The sequence below is a fragment of the Lissotriton helveticus genome, chromosome 7 (genome assembly GCF_964261635.1).
Source record: "Lissotriton helveticus chromosome 7, aLisHel1.1, whole genome shotgun sequence".
NCBI lineage: Eukaryota > Metazoa > Chordata > Amphibia > Caudata > Salamandridae > Lissotriton > Lissotriton helveticus.
The window spans coordinates 332,786,486-332,812,459 of NC_136068.1; the positions used below are offsets into that span (position 1 = coordinate 332,786,486).

General features: G+C 42.5%; 1 protein-coding gene across 1 annotated transcript in view; it reads left to right on the plus strand.

Moving 5' to 3' along the window:
• ACTR5 (actin related protein 5) overlaps positions 1-25,974 on the plus strand; it is a 148,560-nt gene that overhangs the window by 66,702 nt on the left and 55,884 nt on the right. The window contains exons 5-6 of the mRNA XM_078652150.1: positions 4,942-5,118; positions 11,567-11,689. Coding sequence (XP_078508276.1) covers positions 4,942-5,118; positions 11,567-11,689 — 300 coding nt within the window. The remainder of the gene's footprint in view (positions 1-4,941; positions 5,119-11,566; positions 11,690-25,974) is intronic.

Consider the following 25,974-nt stretch of genomic DNA (forward strand, 5'->3'; position numbering starts at 1 on the left):
GATATACCTTATTCCCCAGTGTTAAATGTCTTTAAAGAGAACGTCCATTAGGGAGTATTTTGGCATCATGAAGCTGCTTGGAAGAAGCTGTTACGTGAACCCCTGAGTATTATAAGGGGTTTGCTGAGATGGTGAAACTATTCTCCCCCCCACCGCCCCAAAGCAACAAGTGTAAATAGTATAGTCTGTATCCTTGGTATATTGGATCAGGTTACCAGCGGCTTAAGCAGAGTCATTAAGCTCTCTAACTAAATTGGGAATCGAGTAGTTGGTTTGCGTGATGAAGCATCTGCATCATCGAACATCAGCGCCAATTTGTATGTGTTTGGACCGTGAATGAGAGTGAATGAGAGTGAATGAGAGTTGCTGTTGGAATTTTGCCCTGCTTTAACTGAACCCATTTTTCTTGGTCTTAGGACTCTACCACTGGTTGGGGTTGTTTTTAGGTCTCGTCCAGGCAGCGCATGCGCTGGCGAGACTTTTAGTAAGGGGGCTTCAAAAAGCTGACCACACGCTTTGTGTGGCCTACAGCGTGCGGTTACATGCACGGTTACGCACACAGGCGTCATCTTGCTTTCCTCTCTCGTCATGGCTCACTAAACGCATCGCTCGCGGGCACCCTTGCAGCACGTACATCGCACACCAGACGCCAGACGTTCCTCCTTGTTTTTAAAACAGAACACAGGAAATGAGAGCGGAATATGAAAGGAGCAGCATCTAAATGCTAGATATGTAAATAAAAGAAAGACTGGCACGTTGCACTCTCACTTGCAGAGAATTAACAAACACACAAAGAACAAAAAAGCCTCAAGGAAGCACTCGACTTCGGCATGTGTTGCTTGGCATCAATTAAGCAGCTTCTGTGAAGTCATACCAAAAGGTCATATGGAGACCCTATAAATATAGAATTAATCAATCAATCATTTGTAAAGCGCACTACATACCCACGAGGGTCTCAAGGCGCTGGGGCCGCTATTGATTGAACAGCCAAGTCTTGAGTAACCTCCTGAAGGTCAGCAGGTCTTGGGTCTGTCGTAGGCTCAGTGGGAGGGTATTCCATGTCTTGGCGGCGAGGTGGGAGAAGGATCTCCCACCGGTGGTGGTTCTTCGGATGCCCGGGACGGTGGCGAGTGAGAGGCAAGAAGCTCATGAAAATAAATAATGAATTGAAGATGGGGCTAGTAGACAATTAGCAATAAGGGTATTCCCACCCCCCTCGTGGGGTGAGCATAAGGGGAATGTAGACACCCTACAGGTAGACAGCCCATTGACTACCACCTGGCCTCCCCTAGTAACACGCCTAAATTAGGTGGCTCCCCGAGAACCTGACTTTAGATTCGAGAGACACAAGAAGATGACAGAAGAAGAACGCGGGGTTTCAAGAACTGAGACCCGATGCAGAAGAATAGGCACAAAGTCTGCTGCTGCCAAGGACTTGACACTTGACAATTGCAACCTGCTGTCTCTCCTGAAACCTGTGAGGCCTCCAAGACACCCTGGACCCGCCCCTCCCCCCTCCCAGCCTTCAGCAAATTGCCAAGAACCTTCCTTTGGGCTAAAGGCTCCAGTCCCCAGCGTCTGCTGGTAAAAAAAAAAACTGTGGTGGAGGACCGGCACACTCCGTGTCGATGCTACCCACCACTGAAAATAAACCTTGCAGCTTCCCAGGCCTTTTTGATCCCAGTCTGGTGGAATCAACCCCTTCACGCATCCCTCAACTGGCTGGAGGTAACCTCGCAACACAGCGACCAACTCTGGAACCAGCCCCGCTTCTAAGTGCCCGGACATTCGTGGCCAGTGGCGTCGACGGCTTACAGAGGCATCGTTGGCATACCCGCCTACTGCGGGGTAGTCTGCTTTGCATCACAGCTGTGGCCTGACCGCTGCTTGTGATCCCTGAAACCGACCCCTGATACCTCCGACCCAGGTCCAGCCCGACTGCCTGAAGTACCAGCATCCTGGGCCCCCAAAGACCATGACCCTTCTTGCCAAGAACGCCTCTTTCCTTCCAAGGTACTGTGGTCATTCGAAACTCCTTTCAGTAACCGCAACGGTAGTTGAGCTGGCGAACCTCCACTACCAAGACTCTACACCACCCTCCAGTAACCGCAAAAGCGACGGTTGGGTTGACGTTGTTCCGAATCCATTGGCTTAAATAGGCCTGCTGTCGGCGACCGCGACGGTAACCGGGTTGGCAGCCGAATGAACTCCATTGTAACTATACCCTTCCATTGCACTCCCCTTCGACTGTGATGGTAACTATCTGATGGTATTGAGTGCCGAGATACTGAAAATACTGCATACTTTGAACTGCACTGCATTTATTTCCATCCTCACCAGTATACAAAGTATTTATCCAAGTGTAGAAACTGTACTACGTATATTTACGATTTGAAGGCTTGCTTCTCAAAACCTATATAAAGAAAAAATCCTTGTTATTTTTAAACAAAATTGGTCTGATTTTCTTCTCGAGTGTGTGTCTCATGTATTGCCTCTGTGAGTACAACAAATGCTTTCCACTGGGCTCTGATAAGCCCAACTGCTCGCCTACACTAACACAAAAAGAGAGTTAGTATTATCTCCTTACTGCCTTTATCTTCTTCCTTTGGGGATTTCTCACACTCTACATAGTGTACTTCATTTTAGTACACTGTACAGAGTGGCGGTATCTTATACCACTTTACAGGTATTCTGCGCTTCAGAGTGGTATTCAAACCCTAGGTATTCAAATTCATTACTGTAAAGAATGCCATCATATGCCTTGATCGTAATTATGCCTACACAAAATGAATAATAAGTTGTGGTGGAAACACTTTCCCTGAATCAACATTGAGTTTGAATTTATGCCATTTCCGATAGTGATCAAATGGCCCATTTTGTATCTATTGTACCATTGAATCAGTAAACCAGAACCTGGGTATAAGTGAACTGGGCAACAAAATGACACATTTGCCCACATCATGGAGAACAATAAAGTAGGTAGGAAGTAGGACTGGGTGTCAAGCAGCACTTTAGGAGAGGGGCAGATACCTGTTAGTAAAACTAGAGCAGGACTGTGCACAATATGCAAGAATCACAGGCCCCATATTATATGCCACCTTTAAAATGTAAAAATCATGGTTTAATGTTAACTTGGAAAGGGCCATTTTTGTTAATGTGACAACCAGGCATAGGTTACCATTCAAACCAAGCTAAAATATCTCTAAGGATTTAGGTCAAGTTGCTTGAGATGATCTGGATATTCCAAGTTTGACTTTGATCAGAGGAGGCCTACCTGGTCTTTCTATACCCGGAGACAGCTTATCTTAGAGCATTGTGTTAACCAGGGGCCATTGCTTTATGCAGTAGGTGGGGCTTCCTCCACAGGAGTTGAAATGCGCAGGATTAGGGTAGCTCTGGCTTGGTTGAGACTGAATGTTGCTTACGTTTATACCTGAACATATGCCTGAGGGGATAGCCCCAACAATAGTTATTTTTTAATTGTAGAGGTGGAAAATAATGTTTCTGAGATCTCATCTTCTCTTTTGGTGTGTACTCTGAAATATCTTGAGAAATTGAGCTCTTATCTCCTTCAAATGGTATATCCACGCTCAATCTGGCCGCCAAGGCGATCTCTTACTTCAGTTGATAAAAGTGCACCTTGGTTGGCACATCAGGAGGCATATTCCTTGGATGCAATCTAAAATTTTCTTCTCCTTTGAGGCTTCCAGGATGCTGTTGAACACTTTCTGTATATGGTTCTCCAGTTCTCAGTTGGCTATTTCTGCGTTGATCCCTTTAATGTATAGATTAAGTCTGAAACTATTTTCTTCATCATCTCTCTTATCCTTTAAGATCTGTTGATATTTTTTTCAGAATTAACACTCATTCAAGCAGTTCATCCTCTTCATGAGAACTTTCCGTGGAAGGTCTTCAATTGGTCTACTCGTTTTTTTTTCTTCTGCAAATGGTGGTTGCAGACCGATAGTGTATTGGAGACAACATGTCGCAAGAATGATAGGTCCTTTCACAGTTCTTGATTAAGGACTTTTACATCCCCATTAGTTGCTGGTGCTGGAATGTTGCATACGTTTTGTTTGTTCGTAGGAGGCGGACAGGTACTCCGCTCATCTTTTCCACAGTCACGTAGGCAAACTCTTCGTTAATTGATGCCTTTTGCTTGTCGGCAGCCATGTTGCCTCCCAATTTCATTACAGATAGTAGTTGTGGGGTATCACGTATAATGTGAGGAGAGAACCGTACTATAACATATCAAGTGCCTTTTCTCCTAAGTAACAAAAGACGACTTGCCAGACTGTGTCCACTCAGAGGGATCCCTATTGAAGTGTTCCTTAGTGATTTATGTCTTTCAAGCATGCAATGGATGAGGACTCGAGGGGAGAAGCCTGATATCCTGACAAAAAATCTGAAGCGACAGCCTCAGAAAGTCATTGTGCTGTTGTAATAATTAGGGGGCCAAGGATGGCAAACTCTCTATGGTAAGCTCAAGCTTTGTTTCTTGAGTTGGCATTTAGAAATTAATTTGCTTTGACAACATGGCCTACTACATCAAATTCATGACTTTTAACCTTTTCACTAGCCAGTGCACTAGACAAAGTTTCAGGAGAAGTTATGGTATATTAAATTTGCAACTCCAACTCAAGCTGCTAAACACATGAGATGAAGAGCTGTTCTTTAATATTGTAAGGTCACAGTGGATATTCAGCTGTGGTTCTGGCACTTGCCATTTGTATTTATTTTCTGTTTGAAGTACCAACAATGTTGTAACAGTCTACTTGAGGGGCTATCAAAAATAGAATACACTGACATAAAATCAATAGAAACTACAGTATTTAGACAAATGTACACTGGTGTCACAATTTACCAGCCATGATCAATTAAGAATTATTTTTACGAGTGTAGACTTGAGCGATGCATTAATGGCTGTTGTCTGTTGCGCAGGAGCTACTTGAAGATGGGCACATGGACCAGTTCCACAAAGGCCTGGTGGACCTTAACATGGACTCTGCCGAAGAGCTGCACTCCTACATCCAGAAGCTGAGCCAGGCTATTGAGCAGACCAAGCAGAAGATCTTGCAGGCTGAAGCCAGCGTGGAAGTGGTGGATAGCAAGCTCCAGGTAAGGCCCTGTTATAGCTGCCCTCTCATCTCACAATATATCCTCATAGTACTAAAGGTGCTCCTTGTTGCAACACTCCCCAATTTCCCTTTTCTCTTGCCCTCTCTGTCATTACCTTTAGGGTTTTGCTTGCAAACCTTATCAGTTATTCTTCTTTCTGGAGCTCTACCTGTTGCTGGGTCTGTGTTATATACAACCCCTTAAGTTAATAAAAATAGAGAACCAGATATCATGACCTAATTTGATATGCTTGAGGGTTTAACTAGTGGAATTGCTGAAACAATGTTACCTGTGTCTGAATTGGTCCCACGGGCAGGTGACGTCCGAATATTTTATTGAGCATTTTCCTGGGAAAATGCATGGCAGTATCTGCCTTATTTTGACAATATCCTGCATAATATAACCCATTGACCAAGGGGCTGCAGTCATTTTTGAGGGTAAGATCTCAGTGTGATGTGCACAGTAGATGCTCGCCTTGTGAACATATTGCAATTACTAGTACACGCGTGAGGTCATATAAATACCTTTGTACCTTAGATTCATTTTACTATGATACTGCAATTTGTTGTTCGATCTCTCTACCTAAAGATCTAATTTATGAAGGCAGTCGGAAGAATGATAGCAGAAACTGATTAAAACGTGGACACAGAGTAGACGTTTGCAACTTCTGGTTTCTTTGTGTGTTTTATTTTTAGGTATTCTTTTTACTTACCTGAAAATGAAAGTAATTTTTCATCTTTTAAGAAATAACACCTACTAGAAGTTGAGTGTGCGTGTCAACTGCTGTGTCAATGATTATAATAACCCTTGGCGCATACAGGAGTAAACCTCGACAGTTAGACAGGGCTTGTTTTAAGTCCAGCAGCATTGGTGGAGTGGGAACTGCAGTGGTAAACCATAGTCCCCACTTGAATACTTTTCAGTAACACTCTGGATCAGAAAGAAAAGCCATCACAACCTTGTAGATATGGGTTTTAAAATTCCAGAATGCAAACGGATTTTGATTACAAAGCCCAGGATGGCTCAACATGTCGCATCACACGAAGCGCAGGGTAACTTGGCATATGAAACCTGTGTTGCTTCTACTCCCCCCTCCCAAATGAGAAACGTTTCAGGTTAATATTCCTGGGTTCTTGTGGAATGAACCTCGACTACGACCAATAAAGTACCTGAAAAATCATTAGATCGCTAATCGATAGTAAAGACTCAATCCTAAATATGGGTCCCGGAGTAGCGTGCTACTCGCCGAAAAAGTGCTTCGACGCCTCTTCAGGGGTATTAAGCGCTATATAAATGCAATTACAATACAAAACAATAAATGACATCCTTACTTGATCCAGTTATCTATATGGATTATTTTCAAACTGAATTTAAAATCCATTACAGGGCTAGTTTATGTTGTAATGCCGCCCTCATGTGGTGAGTGCATAGTATGACTCTTGGAATATGTAGTGTTGGTTTTCTTGGTAATCAAATGCCTGACGTTGATCCAGCGGTTCACCAACAACAGATACTCCACTACCATATCCTCACCTGGGCCCATAAAACTCAGTGCGTAAACCGCTGGGGGTCAAGTTTATAAATTTCACCAACTGTTAGGATTAGCTTATTCAATACCTTCGTTCATCTATAACTAACCCTTCACAGATCAAAAAGTTCTTTCCTCTGGTTGATGGACCATTAGTTGAACTAGTTGATGGTGATACTTATTATCAAACTAACTTTTATACACTTTCGAAGTAAATAACCACAGATTCAGGAATTTTTTAAATCTTTATCTAAAATGTAAGGTGCATGTCAATACAGTGCAGTCATAATCATTCATAGGAGAGAAAATTCAATTAAAACACAATGCATTTGCCTCGGACTCGTGCAATAATCATTGCTCAATGAGAGAAGACAGAAAGACAAGATAAAGAACATAAGCAAATAATGGAAATTATAATTACCACGGATGGTGCGGAAGACCAACCCCCTGGCCAAAGGGCTGGTAGGGGACCCCTGAGATAGATCAGGAGACAAAGGCTTCAGGACAGGAATCGGGACAGGATAGTTGACCTCTATAGAATACCAACGGTTGCGCCGCACCCCTCTCTGGCACACACTTCCTCCTCGCGTTTCTTCCGCAATCTTCAGACCTAACCCAATTTGACCAGCATAGTAAGTTCTGCTTCAGGTTCTGCAATCCGCTCCCTCCACCCTGCTCTGTGCTCCTTCAGTCTCTCCAGCTCTTCATCAGCACTCCAGCATCATCGTCTAGCATCAGCACCTTCTCTCTCTAACTAACTAAAGCTATCTTATTTATACTTTTTGTTTCTTCATGTCCCACCCACTATAGTTTCAATATCGGGAAAATACGAGATTTGATTGGTCAGGCAAGGGGGCTCTTAATCACCCCATGCTTACATGTCATAAACATCAATTCAGTTATTGTTCGCAAACCCATCCCTTTACTTTTTATTCATAAATTGTATTTCATGTACGAATTGTATCTTATTCGGCAACATTAAAACTTTATTATGAAAACAACTCTTCAGAGTCGAACTCTGCACCATCTTGTTCCCAGGATTCTCTTGTCCTTGGCTCCCATTCAAACTTACTGTCATCGTTTCATGATTCCCTTCCAAAGGACATGCGCGGACATTACGTCACTCCGTTCAGTTCAGTTATGCGAGAAAGGCCCAAATACGCACTAATGATAAAAGTCAAAAGACAAATGTTAATTTCTCAAATAAAGTGTTTGCACTGTATACCACCCACCTCTACTCTATCCTATTTTATGTATTAATACTTTTCCCAACTTCTGCATTAGTAAAATAGTTTGCTCTTATTTCAGATAAGCTGGTGCCCTGAAAGCGAGTCTTCAAGACTCCATATTAGAAGCTTCTGCTCATGCGCAAGATTTTCCCTCCGAGCTTTACATCGTCATCCTACGTAGATGTAGTTGACGCATGCACAAAATGAAATTCCCGTTTAAAGCGGCTACACTGTTATTTGCGTTAATACATGCATACGCAAGCTTCACTAACCCACAATGTTCATCTAATGCATATTAGTATTTACCATACTTTATTAATAACTTGTTAGTGAGTTAAACGAGTGGATTGCTTCTGAGAAAGTCTCTTTTTCCTTAAGACCTTGCTTCATCAAGCACAGGTTCACTTGGCATATAAAACCTGTGTTGCTTCTGCTCTCCCCTCCCAAAAGATAAACGTTTCAGGTTAATATTCCTGAGTTCTTGTAGAATGAACCTCGACCACGACCAATAAACCACCTGAAAAATCCCTAGATAGCTAATCGATAATAAAGACTCTAAATTACATCCTTACTTGATCAGGTTATCTAAATGGATTATTTTAAAACTGAATTTAAAATCCATTACAGGGCTAATTTATGTTGTACTGCTGCCCTCATGTGGCCAGTGCGTAGCATGACTCTCGGAATATGTAGTGGTCTTGGTTTTCATGGTAATCGAATACCTCATGTAATCGAATTGTGCGCGTGTTCACGTTCATTGAATAAAATAAAGCTAAACAGATGTTAATTAAGGTTGGGGGGGGGGGGTTATGGGGAGTCCCACCACGCTATAGTGATGTGTTTTAATTTGAGAATCGCAAAAAAATGAATGTGTTAGGTCAATTGATGGACAATGAAGTATGGTAACTTTTAAACTCAACGTAGCTTTTAGCCTAGAAGTGGAGTCAATTGGGCCCGCCAGGATCAGTGCTTTTTCTACTGTGAGTTTGTTGTGGTGTTTGAGCATACATAACGAATGGCCATTTTGTGGTAGCTGTGACAGTTGGACCATCAATTAATGGAATTTGACGATGCAAAGTTTGTTCATGCATTTGATTTGGTGTGTGTGTGAACCTAGGCCCATGTCAGAAATTTAACCAAACATAACTTGAGGTCTGTACTTTTGTAATGTAGGGGAAACAGCTGAGTTATTGGTGCAGCGTTTTAGCATGGGTTTGATTGTGATGTTCGCTACCAGTAGTGTTTATGAACATTTGGGTTATCTATGAAAAGAACCGTCCAACAACTCCTCTAATGCTCAATGGCCTCAGCTTCCATTGATTTGTGATGGATTATTGCTGTGGGTTTTAGTTTGCCACATCTAGCTGTGTTTTCATTACTCATCTCCTGGCTAGTTATCTTCTTAGCTATGCTTTATTTCCTTTGCCTTCTATTCTTGTTGCTAGGCAGCACCTCTACATTCCATGACAACACAATGCTCGATCTTCCTCAGATGCATCTTTGCAGTTGGATTCTAGCTGCTGCCTGGGCTGGTGCTCTGTGTAGGAACTCCTGAATAAAACTACCGAAGAATTGCGGAGCGTTTCCTGCACTTTCTACCAATTATACCTTGAGCGCAAATTTCAGCCCGGCGCAAGCACAGTTGGCACTCTGCGTCTTTTGTTTTGGATAGAAATTAACCAAACCAAAAAAAGCTCCGGAAACAAAAAGTAATCCTTGACGATTTTCGTGGTATTAGGAAAAGTCACTGGTTTTGCGCCGAGGCCCCTTTGTAACTTTAACAACTTTCAGCCTGATTCATGTACGGGCCGTTTTGCGTGGCCCCAATAGCGAATCATAGCGACTCGCTATTGAGGACACGCAAAACGGTATTCATGTAGGAATTGCTAAATAAATAGCGATTCCTACATGTTCTCTATTTGCGAGTAGAAAATTGCTACTCGCAAAAAAAGGAATAACTCCCCATTCATTCCTATGGGCCAAAAGGCCCATAGGAATGAATGGGGAGTATCCCTTATTTGCGAGTAGCAATTTACTACTCGCAAATAAGATAGCAATTTTAAGGGTGCCAGGGGTGTCCAAAGGACACCCTGTAGCACCCCTAAAATGCACATTTGAACAGGTGTTGCGCACACACATGTCCAAAGGACATGTGTGTGTGCAACATGAAACTTAGAAAAATGCTTTTAAAAGCATTTTTCTAAGTTTTTGCTATTTACCGAGAGGTCTGACCTCTCGGTAAATAGCGGCCCAAGTTTGCAAAATCGCAATTTTTGAAAGTGTCATGAATAGCATTTAAGGAATCTCTAATAGAGATTCCTTAAATGCTAATTCTCGCATATTAGCTAATTCTTCATTAGCGATTTTTGCATTTGGGATTGTGAATCCCAAATGCCAAAATTGCACTCGCAAAAGGCAAGATTCTGAGAATCTTGCCCTTTGCGAGTGCAATTTAGCTTCATGAATCAGGCTGCAAGTTCCTTCTCTGCCAAATTTGGCTCTGTGAAAGCTTGAATTTTGAATGCTGATCTTTCAGCTTTTGTTCAGTTCGTGTAGAGGTGATTGCAAATCCCACTAGTGGTGCAAAAACTAGATTTCCTATGAAGTAAGGTTTCACCCTAACTACAGTGGCACGATTCGCCTCCATAATATGTTATGGTTAATGTTTCTGTTATTGCATTATACCAGAAATGCCTTGGATCTTCAAAATGAAATTGTTTCAATTATTTCTTACAGATTCGAGTCCTAGGAATTACTCTTAAACTGAAAATCGTCAAGATGTGATTTTGTTGTTGACCTTCCGTATTTATTTGTTAAAGTTAATTAGCTACAAAGATTGTACACCGGGAAATTTACACTTTTCAAACAGTGGTAAAGGCATGCAGAGTTTTAAGTATGGAAGTTTGTGGCTGTTTCTCCCTGAAAATTAACAGAAGCTGTTGTTCTGATTTGTCATCAGTATTTCAAGAATGTATTTCTCTCACTAGCATGCTCTCTTCGTACTGTTGACATTTTCCGTGTATAACCAGTTGTAATAGAGTAGCATAATAGAGCCCTAACAAATACACTACAGGGAACACCGCTTGGCAGTGGTGGGGTGTAACACCGGAGATTCACATCTTTATCCACAAGGCTCACTATTGCCTTAGTTTCATACTCGTTCCTCCAAGTTATCGAGCCCTGTTCTCATTAATGTAAGGTAAAGAAATATTTAACCTTGGTTGACTGCCAATCAATTCCAGATATTTTCGAGTGCAGACTATGTGCCCTATGGCCCTAATGAAGATTATGAAGGTGTGTGGGGTGTTGTGGCTGAAGACCAAAGGACGGGGTTTAGGGTGGCATAATGCATGTTGCCTTGAAAATACATGTTGAAATCGCACTGGGCAATCTGCCACATTGACTTTAACAGGAAGTACTCTATCTGAGATTTTAGAGTTTACTTTTCCTCTGTTCTTATTTTTTTCACTCTTTATTTTGTTCATTCTTCCTCTTTTCCATTTCTCTCATTCGATTTCTTTTTATTTTTCTATCTTCTCAGTCTCCAACACTCACACTAGCCCAGTCTTAATCCCTCCCACATGCTCTTTCTTAGTCTTCCCTTTATCTTCTCCATCGCTGTCTTCCCGCTTCTCTTTCGTTCTGTCGTGTTTCAATAGGCCTTTACCAATATCTGCTTATTCTTTTTCAGGTACCGGACTTGGAACAGTTGGGCAATGACACTTCTCTGGAAGACATGGAAACCATAACTGACCTGGATCCTCTATTTCCCGAGGAGGCCCCAGAAACAGAGAGGCCAGTTACCACAGTGCAGGTATAGCAAAACCGCAGCTCATATGTCATTTCCTCCATATGTCATTTCCTCCTAAATACCGGATGTACTCTTCCTTCCAGTGTCATTCATTTGCTTGCTGTGCATCTTTAAAGTGTAACTTTTGTGGCTTTGAGGGGCAGGCACGAATGCACTGATGCTACACAATTGCCATCCATTGGGCTCTCCATGTGTGTGGCAATCGTGAGTAAATCCCTTAGACCACAAGGACCTGAGACATCACAAAACTTGTAAGTAACTGTATCTAAGCATGAACTTTACCTTCTAGGATGCAAATTGGCTCGACAGAACCTCCCAGGTTTCTGAGGCTTATGAGGCTTAACAGATTGTGACATTATGTAAGCTTTGACATTTTGCTCTAGACTTTTACCACTTTCTCCTTCAAGTCCACCTGGACTACATAAAATAGAGCGTGTGTTTTATGTTTTGTGAATTGTTAGTCTTGTCTATGCCCCCCTTTTTTTTTACAGGGCACCTAATCACTTATAGAATGACAATAATATGTCTAGTGCCAGCTGCCCAGCACTTTTTCCGTAAGTCACTGCACCTGGATTAAGACATCTAGACCAGAGGAGTCATAAGAGCATTGCTTTATTTCTTTTTCTGTGTTTTTGTCCTAACAGGTTTGCGATTACGCAGAAACCTTCGTGGAATTGATTTAGGTACACATAGCCTTAATTAATTCACTTTTCTGTAAAATTTCATATTTTTTGTTAAAAAAAAATGTGAGTAAGGTGGGGATTTTTGCCCCCAGTCCTGAAGAAGGAGTTCCGACTCCGAAACATGTTGACGCACACAGGAGATGATGTACATCGTAATACATTAAAACCTCACTAACACACCTTTTTAACAGTGCCAGCTAGGAGGGTTATTAAAGATATTTTTAGTTGACCTCACTAGTCAGGCACTTTTTAACATTCACTTTATATCACTACAAACCCCACTACTCCTAAAAACTGCACATACCTCTACACACACCACGCATAGTCTGATAAAAAGTGCTCCCTCGTAGACGTAGGTCGTAGCACGCCGCATCCCGTAGAGGGGTGCGAAGACCCCGATGATGAAGCATGACACCAAGGGGCCTGTTGGTGTGTAAGGGGTATTTTAAGAACACCTCATGCTCCCCACCATTGTAGGGACCACGCTTAGCCATTAGTGGATTCCTATTGTTACGGCTTTAGGTGACCAGCACTCTATGAATGATTTTGGCATAACATAGCTTGGCAAGCCATTTTCACTGCCTTTCTCCTGATTTAATAAGTTTCTTACTGGCAGTCTGTTCCAAACATTCAGTTCTCATTACTTACTAGAGGTGTAAGGGGCTGTCTGTAGATCAACTGTAGACAAGTTGCAGTAACTATGTTGTCATTTTGTTATGATTTAACTGGAATCATTGTTTAATTGGGTTAGTGATGACACCATGAACTTGCTTGTTGTGATTATGAATCCTTCACGTTTCAGAACACATGGCCATTAAGGGTCTGATTATCTTGGTAATTCAGGAGACATAGTGGTTATGGAAGAAACTGAGTTAAAACTTGTATCTGAAAGTCAGAGTAAGATGGCAAGTTCCATATTTGTAGCGGTGGCAGGTTTAAAAGACATTCTGGTTATTTTGCTCTCTCTTTCCTTGGGACTCTGCACGTTTAATAAAGTTGGAGGTGTGGGTGTGTCCAGAGAGGGAGAGTTTTGAAGCTGTATTGTCTGGGTGACTGGTGTGAAGCTTTGTATATGAGAGAAGGTGCACTACAGGCTGTCCCCTCAATGAGTCATACATCTGATGTTCCCTGTCTGATTGTAAGAGGGAGTAATACAAACACACTTACTGCTTTCTCAGTCATTGATGCCTGTAGGAACTGCAGCAGAGTGCTGTGTGGTAGAAGAGCGAACACAGTCCATCTCTTGTTAAAAACACTGAGGCCATGGGATTAAACTGCTTAATAGGAGTAATAGCTTGGATGCGGGCTATACGGTGGTGGGGAATATTTAGCAGTTCTACTTGTCTATTGACTTTTGATACTGTGTTTTGGAATATGGCTGTTCTAAAGCAGTTTTTACGTATGTTTTCATGTATTTAGTTTTATGATTGCCTCCGACTTTCGACTAAAGTTGAAACTGACTGGTGGTTCGGTTATGCTCGAAAGCCAGACATGGCAGAGAAGGGCAGGGAATCTGGTAAACTGGTGTCGCCTAGATTCCAGTCTACATGGACAGTGCGGTTCAGTGACTCTTTAGGGAGGGGGGGGGGGGTACAAGTCTATAAAAGGGTATATAAATACAGTGAAAGCATTCGAGGCCTTGTTTCAAGTTTGAGGCTGCACCTCTGCCATCTCTGAACCTCCCTGAGTTTCCAGGAACTGGAACGCACCCCACCCAACTTTATGAATTTTATGAGGCCATGCTCCTCATTTGGGCATCTCTTCCATGCTAGAGCGCTTTCTTGCTCCGCGGGCTTGGGAGAGCATTTTCGGGCCAAGTGGGCCTGGAAAAGTCCCCTATTAGTCGTTTGCTGTGCCGGCAGGTTCGCTCCTGCATCCAGTTGAGCCCCTTTGATCCTTGGATGGATCTGGAGCTGTGCTGGTCAAAGCACCTTGGCCTTTCCCGGCGCTCGCTCCACTGCTGACGTCCTCTGCGTGTACTGTGCCCACTGGCAGTGCCGTCCCCATATTCATCCCCAGCTCCAATAGGGAGCTGTATGGGCGTTGTCGGACGTTTTCTTGGGGCAGACCACCCAGACTGAAGCCTGTGCCCTATTCCTTTGGACTTTGAGATGATTGGGAGGGGCCATTGCACCCTAATGAATACCAGCCCCTCGATGTTACAGAGGGCACCTGGTGTGAGGATGGGACACCACCCCCAGATACTGGTTTGGTTTTTCCTCATACTGTGACTATGGAGAAAGGAGCCCATTCGCTATGGTGGTGAGGAGGGCGGCTTAGGTCCTAGACCTTCAGCTACCCACTGTGGCTGTCAAGATAAATGTCTTGACTGAGATGCGTGTTAAATCAAAAGGGAGAGAAGGAAGATTTTGTGATCCATTCAGCTTCCTTAATTTTATCCTCAAAAAATCAAAGTGAGGAAGGATCACTTGTCCTGAGTAACCAGGGTTTGTTTGTTATTCGTTTCGGATACCGATAAAAAACCCTCATTCACGTACCAAGGCTCGAATGGCGGTATATCTTGGTTCTCCGCCTCTTTGTTTACGTGACCGCATCATCATCGGGTTAGTTCGCATGCTTCCTCCACCCGGAGGCAAACCACTGGTTAGTACAGTATTGATTAGTGATGAAAACGTGAGTGAAAAAGTTCTTGATAAAAAGCTTGGGTGGCCAGACAGAACGAAATTTTATGAGGTCTGGAATCAGGCGTATTTAAAAATATTGACATGCGTAGGAAGGGGAGTTAGGGTGCTTCCGCACTGTTTAATGTTAATGTCCATAAAAATTTCGACATGTTTCAGCGTTAATTTGCCCTGGAGGGGTTAAGTAGGCTTTCGTCAGAACCTAGAAACTGTAGTGAAAAAAGAAATAACCTTTTGTTTTGAGGTTGGTCTAGGTATGTTATCCTGACCTATGATAAGGTCTGTGAGTATCTGTAAGTAAAGGCGGAAAACATGACAAACAAACATATACAGATAGCGTCAATATGTGCAGTATCTATGATGGGTGCTGTTCGTGTACCATTGTACTAAAGAAATATAAGGAAGCTAAAAAATGACAATTCTTTGCATACAATGACAAAATTCACTCATTCTTATATGGCAAAGGATCTCTCATTGTTCATTATTCACATATTGCTATGACCAGTCATCTCAGTGGTGGCCTGGTTCGTTGATGGCTACATGGTAATGGGCCTGTTCTCATCAATTGTTACAGTGACACAATGAACCATACGGTCTGAGCATTAAGCTATTGATCGATAGCCCTTCTAAAGCAATGGATTGCAGTATGCCCTTAGTGTTAGGGGCTAGGGCAGGGTTGGTTGCATCATGTGTGAATTAATAGTGTACATTACGTTGTCCTAAAGGCTGAGCTCATGTTAAGTAACGGGCGCTTGTTGCTCGAATTGTATTGCTCGTGAATGGTAATGGTAGGTAACATCACTCAATTGGGCTTCTGTTCTCGACACAGGCATATTGTGTATGCCGAGACGATAATGGTGGCAGGGGTGGTTGTTCCAATCTTATCAACTCCGCCCATGGTGACTGAAGGACGTGTGGTGCGCGTAAATAGTATTGGTTGGGATTCTTTGCGGTATAACCACTTTATGAGGCTGGGATCGCCGTGGGCACATAGCGTGAAAAAACATTTTTTGTGTGGCGGAGGTGGCTGGCTCGTAATAGAAGTATTACTCGTCTCAACTTTTATGCATGCAGTCTCACCCCGCTTAGCCCCTATGTTGCGTACCTGATCTGAGTTTGTATAAAAACTTCATCGGGCATCCAGAGAGGTGGTACCTGCTGGGGAGAATATATGCATACATTGTGCATTACAAATGTTGCAACAAAGATGCTTTACGGTTCTGTCGGGGCATTTCTCGATGGTGTGGATGCTACCTCTTGCGCAGGGGGTGCACAACTTGTGCTTACTCTGCCTCTCGGAACCCGGATCAGAAGGAAGATTGTTTCCTGTCCTCTTATGTCGATGTTATTAGTAATAGAAAAAAGACTATGCCTATTGGGGCGATTACAGTGATTTATTTTCTAAAAAGGGGGGCAGAAGAGATGCTTCAGCCAGGAGTCACATCCGAACCACTTCTCCCGTTTAACAAAGCCCTCACGAACGTCTTACTCGGGCCTTGTCCAAGCCCTGCACCGGAGCTCCTGTGAATAGGTCCATTGTCTGCGGCCATTGCATCGCCCCACGGATACAAGTTCACTCACAACACACCCCACACTAGAGAGCTTGGTGGTCAAAGCCTCCACTTCCAAATCCAATCCTGGCACATTGTCTACCACTCCCCCGTACAGGTAATCTAAGAGACTGGCTACTTTAGGGAAGATGTTCTCTTTCACCAGCATGGCACTGCAGTCTGTGAAAATCGTATGTCCTTTGGGTCGATACTCTCACTCGCTCTGGGACTCTGTTGCGCAGGTGCTGCCTATGGTCTCTGAGGAGGCCCGAGCCATACTTTCTTAATCTATTGCAGACGGGAGAGACACCACTAATTTTGCCATACACTGTGGGGTAGAAATGACCGACTCGCTAGCCAGAGCTGTTTAATACTCTGTGGCCTTACGGCAGCACACCTGGCTGAGGACGATTTGCTTTTCTGGAGATGTCCAGAGCTCAGTCCTGGACATGCCTTTTGATGGTTCCTGCTGTAGCGCTTTAAGTACAGCAGGGCACTTCCAGGTACTTGGTCCTTTCCATGGTCTCTCGCCAACCAATGTCCACGTTTCACTCCTTTCATGGCCATGGAAGGGGCTTCAGCTATGCCTCCAACTTCCCAACCGCCACGGCCAGCATGCTTTACAGTCTTTGTGTGGCCGAGGATGCGGTACCCACAGGTCTTGTGGGTCTGGTAGCCAGAGGTTGAGCCTTTCCACCACCCCATCGCAGCTACAGCCTCGAAGCCCCTTTAGTTGCCCTACGACCGTCATGGGCACCCTGTGGGAGGGAGTATGTTCCATCACCTGCACCACTGGAGGTTGATAGCATCCAACCGCTGGGTTCTAAAGAATGTCCAGAAGCGATATTTCCTCCCCTTTGTGACTACCCCTCCACCCTTGTGACTTACTTGCGGCAGGCTGACGGAGGACCACATCTTTTTACTCTGCCAAGAACTACAGACTTTCTTGGCTGAGGGTGCCCTAGAGTGGGTGCCTTTATCAAGAAAACAGTGGTTCCTGTGGTGAAATACATGTACGGTAATAATTCAGTACATAGCTTAATAGCAATCACATTGTAGAGGGGTTTAGGCAGGATGTCAGAAGGAGAAGCAAAGCTCATAGTACTAAGTTTTTATATGATCATTGTCTTTATATTTCAGAAAAAGGAATTCAACCAATTATATACATTGCACACATAGTATTCATGAAAAGTGCAAAGTGTCCCATGTGTATTTGTGAGAACCAAAAAACAGTTAAGTGACAGTAAGTAAATATATACAGGTTTCTACTTGGGGTATTTACAAGGAAAAGGAAAGTGACCATGAACGATAATTTTCACAATAGTTAGACAGTGGCTATCTACAATAATAGGCACTGTTTGTATGGTTCATTTCCTATAACGTCGACGGCGTAGAGTGGGTGCCAGCATCAGAAGTAGATCATAGTTGTAATTCCCACTACTTTCTGGTGTCCAAAAAGGATGGAGGCTTTCGTCCTATCGGTGACTTAAGCCCTCTCAATTTCTTCTGGAAAAAAGAGAAATTCAGAATGCTCTCTCTCCCTCAAGTCCTCTCTGCTCAAGACCTGGGAGACTGGATTCTAGCTTTGGCCTTGTAGGACACATACTCCCACATCCCCTTCCTGCCTGCCCACAGACATAAACTGCTGTTTACTGTGTTTGTCAAGGTGATGGTGGTCATTGCTGCTCATCTGCAGAGATTAGGGGATTCAGCCTTCTCCCTATCTCGACAACTGGCTGTTGAAGGCACACTTGTCCCAGGCAGTCTTCTCCCAACTCTAGTCAATGGCAGACATTCACTAGGATTCACTACCAATGTGCCTAAGTCACACCTGATCCCTTCTCAGACACTCCCTTTCATCAGAGCTGTTCTGGGCACTGGACAGTTTCGGGCGTATTATCCGGAGCAGCAAGTCAGGATATTCAGGCTATGATACTGATGATTCAACCTCTATCCTGTAATTTGGCGAGACTGATTCGGAGGCTGCTGGGCCTCATGGCCTCCTTCATCTAGCTTGTGATGATGCATGTTGGCACATACAGGCTCTTCAGCGGGGCCTGAAGTTCCAGTGGGTGCAGCATCAGGAGACACTCTTCGACATGGTCTAGATTTTAAAGGGCACTGTAAAAGATCTGAAGAGCTGGCTGATAAACCGTGATTGTGTCGGTGGCAGACCCCTCTTGTTCCCCAACCTGATCTGAATGCAGTGACAGATGCCCTATTCCTGGGCTGGGACGGCCATCTGGGAGAGTTGGAGATCAGAGGACTCCACATCAATCAATTGTAGCTGCGAACGATCCGGTTGGCATTGAAAGCCTTTCTAGCATCCATCAAGGGAAGGTTTTCACGGACAATGCCACCGCCATGTGGTACACCATTAAACAGGAAGGGGTGGGGGCTGTGTACCTTCTGTCAAGATGCCCTGCGTCTCGGTACATGGCTGGAACTTCAGAGCATTTCCCTGGTGGTTCAACTCCTGGCAGGCTCTCTGAATGCCAGAGCATACTAACTGAGCTGAAGATGCCTAGCGGTTCACAAGTGGTGTTTGTGCAAGGTCTTTTTCAGCAGCGGGAGAGCCTTGGTTAGATCTGCTTACCACCCCTGAGAACGCACTATCACTGCAGTTCAGTGCACTGGAGGTTGCTCACGCTCAGAGATGCTTTTCGTCTCGAGTCGAGCTCTGGCCTCCTGTGCGCCTTTTCACCAATACCACTCCTGCCCAGAGTTCTCAAGGAGATCAGGAACGACCGGGCCCAAGTCATCCTTGTGCCTCCGGACCAGATTGGTATCCTGTTGAGCATGAACATCAGTCCTCCGATCAGGTTGCCCCTTCTGAAGGATCTCCTGTCTCAGCAGCAGAGTAGGGCTTTCCACCAAAGCCAAACCTGCTCCGCCTTCATGCGTGGAGATTGAGCGGCACCAGTTGACAGCTTTTGACCTTCCGCTCAAAGTTTAATGTTCTCTTGACAGCTCACCGTCCTTCTACCAAAGCAGTATGTGCGGGCCATTGGAGCAAGTTGGTGTCATAATGTATAGACAAACAGGTTATCCTTTTATCTGCACCCCTTTCCCAAATTCCTTTGTTTATACTTACCTGGCACAGCAGGGCTCTGTATTATTTATAAGCTGTCTTGGCTTTCCTGCGACTGCTAGATCAGCTGTTCTTTACAAGTGCCCTAATGTAAATATATTCCTTATAGGTCTTCAGCACATACTCCTGTCTGCTCCCTTTGTTATGCCTCAATGGGACCTCAATTTGGTTCTTACTTTTCTGATGTGGCGCCGAGATGCTCCCTGGAGCGATTGCTAGCGCGGTATAAATGGACCTTACATACATACATACATACATGTGCACTCCCTTTGAGTCGCTTCATAACTGCTCTCTTAGGCTCCTCCAAGACTGTCTTTCTGGTGCCAATTTCATCTGCCTGGAGTGTCAGTGAACTGCAAGCGCTGTCATCTCAGCCTTCGTACATTTCATTTTTATCCTAACAAACTGGTCCTTCAGACTCTAGCATCCTTCTTGCCAAAGGTTGTTATCCCATTCCACGTGGGCCAGTCCATCACCTTGCCTACCTTGTGCGTTCTGCTTCATCCCTCTAAAGAAGAGGACATTCGCCACTGGCTGGACCTAAAAAGAGCATTGTCGTTCTACCTTGACCACACACAACTGTTCGGGTGGACGAGGAAATTTCCGTGGAGTATGTCAGAGCCAAGAAAGAGAAAACTGTGCAGAAACGAGCCATCTCCCGATGGATTGTACTCTGCATTAAGATCGGCTATGCATTTGCCAAGAAGCAACCCCCGAAGGACTTTCATGCTCAATCCACCAAAGCAAAGGCTGTGACACTGCATTAGCACAGAGTTCCGATTCTGGAAATTTGTCAGTTTGTAATGTGGGCTTTGTTGCACATGTTCACCAAGCACTACTGCCTGGACAGTTAGGTTTGTTGGGATGCAGGACTTTTCATTCTAAATCAGGTTCGCAGACCCACCTCCAAGGAACTATTGCTTGGGTATCTATTCTAAGGTAAGGAATATGCGTCTAGAAGTCTCTATCAGATGATCAAGTTACTTAACCTTCAGTAACGCCATATGTGGTGGAGACTATGTAGCGTAAAGACGAAGGGCCCCCTGCTACTAATAGGGAGTTCCTCTAGGCAGGGAAATAATACACAGTGTAAATTCCTAGGGCAACTACAAAATAAATATCACAGCAAATGATAAAAATTCTGATTAACAGAGAGACAACTAAACATGTGTATATTGAAAAGTACAAAAATAGCTATTTATTGATAGTAATGTGTTCAATATTTCATCATTAGAACTAGAACAAAAACAAACCACATCCATACCACATATATCTCCTCATTCATACTTGACATTCATAATGTATACACTACAGGTATTTTTAACTCCTGAAATTCATAAAGCAAAAGATTATGTTCATGGTAAACAATTTTTGTATGATTGTTTAAACATTTTCTGTAAACTGGCCTTGTATATAGGTTTCACAGGTATGTATCTGGTCATAGACACGTATCCAGTGAATGGCATCAGCACTACATCAGGTGTTTACAATATTTTTCCCTTCATTTCACTTCATTCAGATATCAGTTCTTGTTTCTTCCTTAAAAAAAGACACTGTTCATTTTGTCAAACATCTGGACAGACAGACTCCGCATTAGAGGGTAATATATTAAGAATGATTATTTTTTTTTGCATGATTCAGGATCACAAATAAGAATTTTCAGAGGACAATAATAGTGGCTATGTACTGGGTATCTTTCACAAAGATAGTTTGTCCAGTCATAGCAGCATGCAATCACACTCTTGCTACTTTATATACCATAACTGATGAAATGGGAGCTTTCTCACTGAATTGGTGCTTTTCTCTCCATCCCTTTTCCTTACTTTTGTTCTTGATTTTGTTTTATTTAGCTTTTCAACTACTGCAGGATCTGTTGGTCACTTAAATCCGAAGCTTTTATCAAGTGTTAGTATACCGTTTTTATAGTGTTCTGCCAAGAGAGACGGGATACATGTGTGTTCTTGTTTATATTTACAGAGAACAAGGCATTTTTATGCCGAAACGCGCGTAGAAACCATCCGGGATTTGCAGCCACTCTATGACACATATACATACCTGTGAAGCCTATATATAAGGCCCTTTTACAGAAAATGCTTAGACAAACATCATAGAAACATTGTTTACCATGAACATAATGCTTTGATTTATGAATTTCAGGTGTTAAATATACCTATATTGCATACATTATGAATGTTCAGTATGAATGAGGAGATATATATGGTATGTATGTGGTTTGTTTTTGTTCTTTAGTTCTAATGATAAAATATTGAGCATATTATTATCAATAAATATCTATTTTTGTACTTTTGAATATACACATGTTTAGTTGTCTCTCTGTTAATTAGAATTGTTATCATTTACTGTGATATTTATTTTGTAGTTGCCCTAGGAATTTACACTGAATTATTTCCCTGCCTAGAGGAACTCCCTATTAGTAACAGGGGGCCCTTTGTCTTTATATTAATTTACCCGCAGCCTGTCTCCGTGGGGCTTGTTTTGTTTTGTCTTATTGTTCCATTTGCTTTGTAATTTGAGTTAGAATATTTTCTTTTTTATCTCTTTTCACGTTTTAAGGTGAATTTTTTGGCTTTCGTTTTCTTTTCACTTCTTGGTTGGTTTGTATCCTCAGTAGGAACTGTACTAATTTGTAAGCCATGGAAACTCTCCAGGTGTTTGGTTTCACAGATGAGCAATATGCCTTATTTGTAGGTAATCAGAATAATTTTGACCAACAAAACTAACATAACCTCTGCCAACAATGAAGACATCAATAAATTGTTATCATTAAAAAAGAAAGTTACAAGAATAGAAATGCATTGACAATACATGCTTGAGTATCTAAAGGCAGGAGTTATACCCCAAGGCCTTAGTCTGTAACATTCCTGGGCTATTTGTCAAAGTAAGACAATTTTGAGAAAAACGGTCCCTCATCGCAAACAGATGTTTTCGTGGTTTGATGATTCTGATAGTGGAGACGGTTAAAGAGCTAGTACAGATCCTGATAACAGAAATAACTTTAGAAGATAAGATTTTAAAAAGTAATGCTCTAGATGAAGCAAAAAAGAAACTGGAGGAAATAAGTAAGGAAGTAACATCATATTCTGCATATTTGACCAAAAGAAGGTCGAATAAATTAAAGAAAGACATAGGATTCTACTCTAAAGAAAAAACATATCCTTACCTGGATGAGCATTTTTACTCCCAAGGAGATTATCAGGACTCTGATGTACTGAGTAATGTGCAATTTAGACAGAAAGTAACCACATTTTCAGATACGTCTGATTCGGGCAATGAACATAGCCCACATAATTTCAATTACGAGGGTGAAAGACCCATACATCAATATAATTCCCCAATAGGACAACCTTTTTAAGGGAGACGAGGAGCACGTCTGGGCCTGTGGAAACCGAGGTATCAACCGAGATATCGGTGCAATTTTAATTGCAACAATTTTCAATAAAACAATTCCCAGTTCTTGGTCACACGCAAGGCCCAGTACTGCAGAACATAGAGGAAATACCTATTTTTAATTTATCAAAAAAAGCCCTTAGGAACCACCACAGTAGCACTACTCTCTAGGGGTTTGTCCTTTGTACCACACACTGGGACTAACATCTTTGAATTATTCCAGGACATCATGGCTTTTTTTTGAAAAATACAATTAAAGAAATGTTTGGAAGGCACAGTGTGTTTAATGAAGAGAATCGATCAGGGTTACGTCCTACATCCTCATTCCTTCCTACCCCGGACCAAGTGGGTCCAGAGGTAAGTATCTTTGAGAATGTGGTAATGGCTAAACTTCAAGCAGCTACCAAATATAACCTACAACCATCGCCAAATTTACAAAAAGATGAAATTGGTGCCCTATGTGAACTTTAAAAACCAACTGATATAACGATCAAAAATTGTGACAAAGGAGGTGGGATTGTTGTGATGGACAGTGATGCGTATGTTACCAACATGCACACTCTCCTGAGTAACACAATCCATTACCTACCGGTGAAATTATATCCAACGGTCAGAGAACAGAGAAATATACAAGGTCTCGCCAAAAAGGCCCAAGAACAGGGGGACCATATGCCAAAATGAATGAGTTTTTGAATGTCATCCATCCCTGTGTGGCAAGCATATATGGGGTACCTAAGATACACAAGGATTTTTAACACCCCTCCTTACCGCCCTATTGTAACAACTATAGGGTCGGTCACTGAACCTATTTCTAAGTATATTGACCGTATTTTATACCCACATATATCGAAAACCACCTCTCACATTAAGGACACCAAAGAAACGATCAATAAGGTGGAAGGCCTTCCATTCAATGCTACAAGAGATGCTCTTGTAACCCTTGATATAGAGTCTCTCTATAGCAATATACTACAACAGGGGGCCTTGAATGCAGTTGAATGGGTCATCACCCATTACTCTGTAGATTGTGACTAGTCGTTCATCTTAGACATTCTTCACTTAGTCTTAGAAGAAAACACCTTTGAATTTAATGGAGACCTTTTTAAACAAGTAAAAGGGGTAAGTATGGGGAATAATTACAAATCCATGAATCATTGATCGCGATATATTGGTGAAATTTTCTTTGTATGGTGTGGTGAACCCGACGTCCTTGTAGAATTTCTTGAATGGATCAATTTGTGTGATGAGAATCTTCGTTTCACTGCGAACACAGACACACAAAATAGAATTTCTGGATATCGAACTTAGAGAGTGTGATTCAAAGCTGGAGTTAGTATACTCTATTTACAGTGTTCTGCCAAGAGAGACAGCATACATATATGTTCTTGATTATATTTACAGTGAGTGTCTGTATCTGCTGTGGCTTTTCCTGAAGAAGGCATTTTTATGCGGAAAACTGCCTAGAAACCGTCCGGGATTTGCAGCCACTCTGACACAGATACATAGCTTTGAAGGCTATATACAAGACCCGTTAACAGAAAATGTTTAATCAAACATTATACAAAAATTGTTTACCATTAACATAATGTTTTGATTTATGAATTTCAGGTGTTAAATATACCTGTATTGTATACATTATGAATGTTAAGTATGAATGAGGAGATATATGTGGTATGTACGTGGTTTGTTTTTGTACTAGTTCTAATAATGAAATATTGAACATATTACTATCTATAAATCACAATTTTTGTACTTTTGAATATACACGCTTAGTTGCCTCTCTGTTAATCATAATTGTTATCATTTACTGTGATATTTATTTTGTAGTTGCCCTAGGAATTTACACATTGTAGAGACTATGTAGCCGCAGATTCCTTACCGACCCACCCATCTTTCCCGTTCTGCGAATTTATTTTTCGGTACAGGGCTTTTCCCTTTTCAGGGTCCAGGTTTTGCACACCAGTGGTCAGTGTTCTCCATGGCTCCATGCTCCTGGTGTGGAAAGTATTGAAAAGAAGCTAATGTCAACCTGCTAGGGTGACGCCTATATAGACAACGCCACGTCACTTCTGGCACGGATGACGCAGATGACGCCACATGGAGTAAAACAACGCCACGTACTGGTGTGCAGGGGTACTGCTCATGAAAAAATTAACTAATACAGTCTGACGTCGGGGGATTATTCCAAGTAACAGAATCTGCAGCTAGATGGAAGTCTCTATGGGCATTACCGAAGGTAAGTAACTTGTTCTTTTAGTCTATCTGGTAGCTCGCATACCCAGAACTGATCTTTTTTCGAAGTAAGTGTGTTATGGTGAATAGATCTGCAAACGAAGATGCGATGGGAAACCACTTGACTCTTTCTTCAGGCACATTTGATTAGTGTTGGACAGTTTGATAGCTGCACACAAGAGAAATTGATTTGAACCCTGACCAAGGCATGCATGTTGGAGAGTGAGCTTTCTGAAATACAAGAGTCTTAAGAAATAAAAAATGTTGTAATAATTTTCAGTTACAGTGGTATTCCCTTAAAGCATTTGGCATTTGTAAACCACTCTTGAAGGTTAAGGACCAATTCATTCAAATGATTTCAGGCTCTAATGCGTGATATCCAAACCCCCTCCCCTTATTATTTTAAAGACTCCATCCCTCATTAAAAAATAATATAACGAAAAGTGTCACCTCTGAAGATTTTGCAAATTAGAGGTTTAGAAGTGCAGAAGCAAACTGCCACAGGTGTGTAACAAAGGAAGTACCTTCATCCAATAAGGCAATGCTATGATATGCTTATCAAGTCTTTTTAGAGTGCTTTCTCCTAGGTTCCAGCTCTTGCCAAATCTCAACTTGTTACCTTGCCAACTAGCGGCAGGACCCAAAACTATTTAAAAAACTGTTGTCAATTCATAGGTTTGAG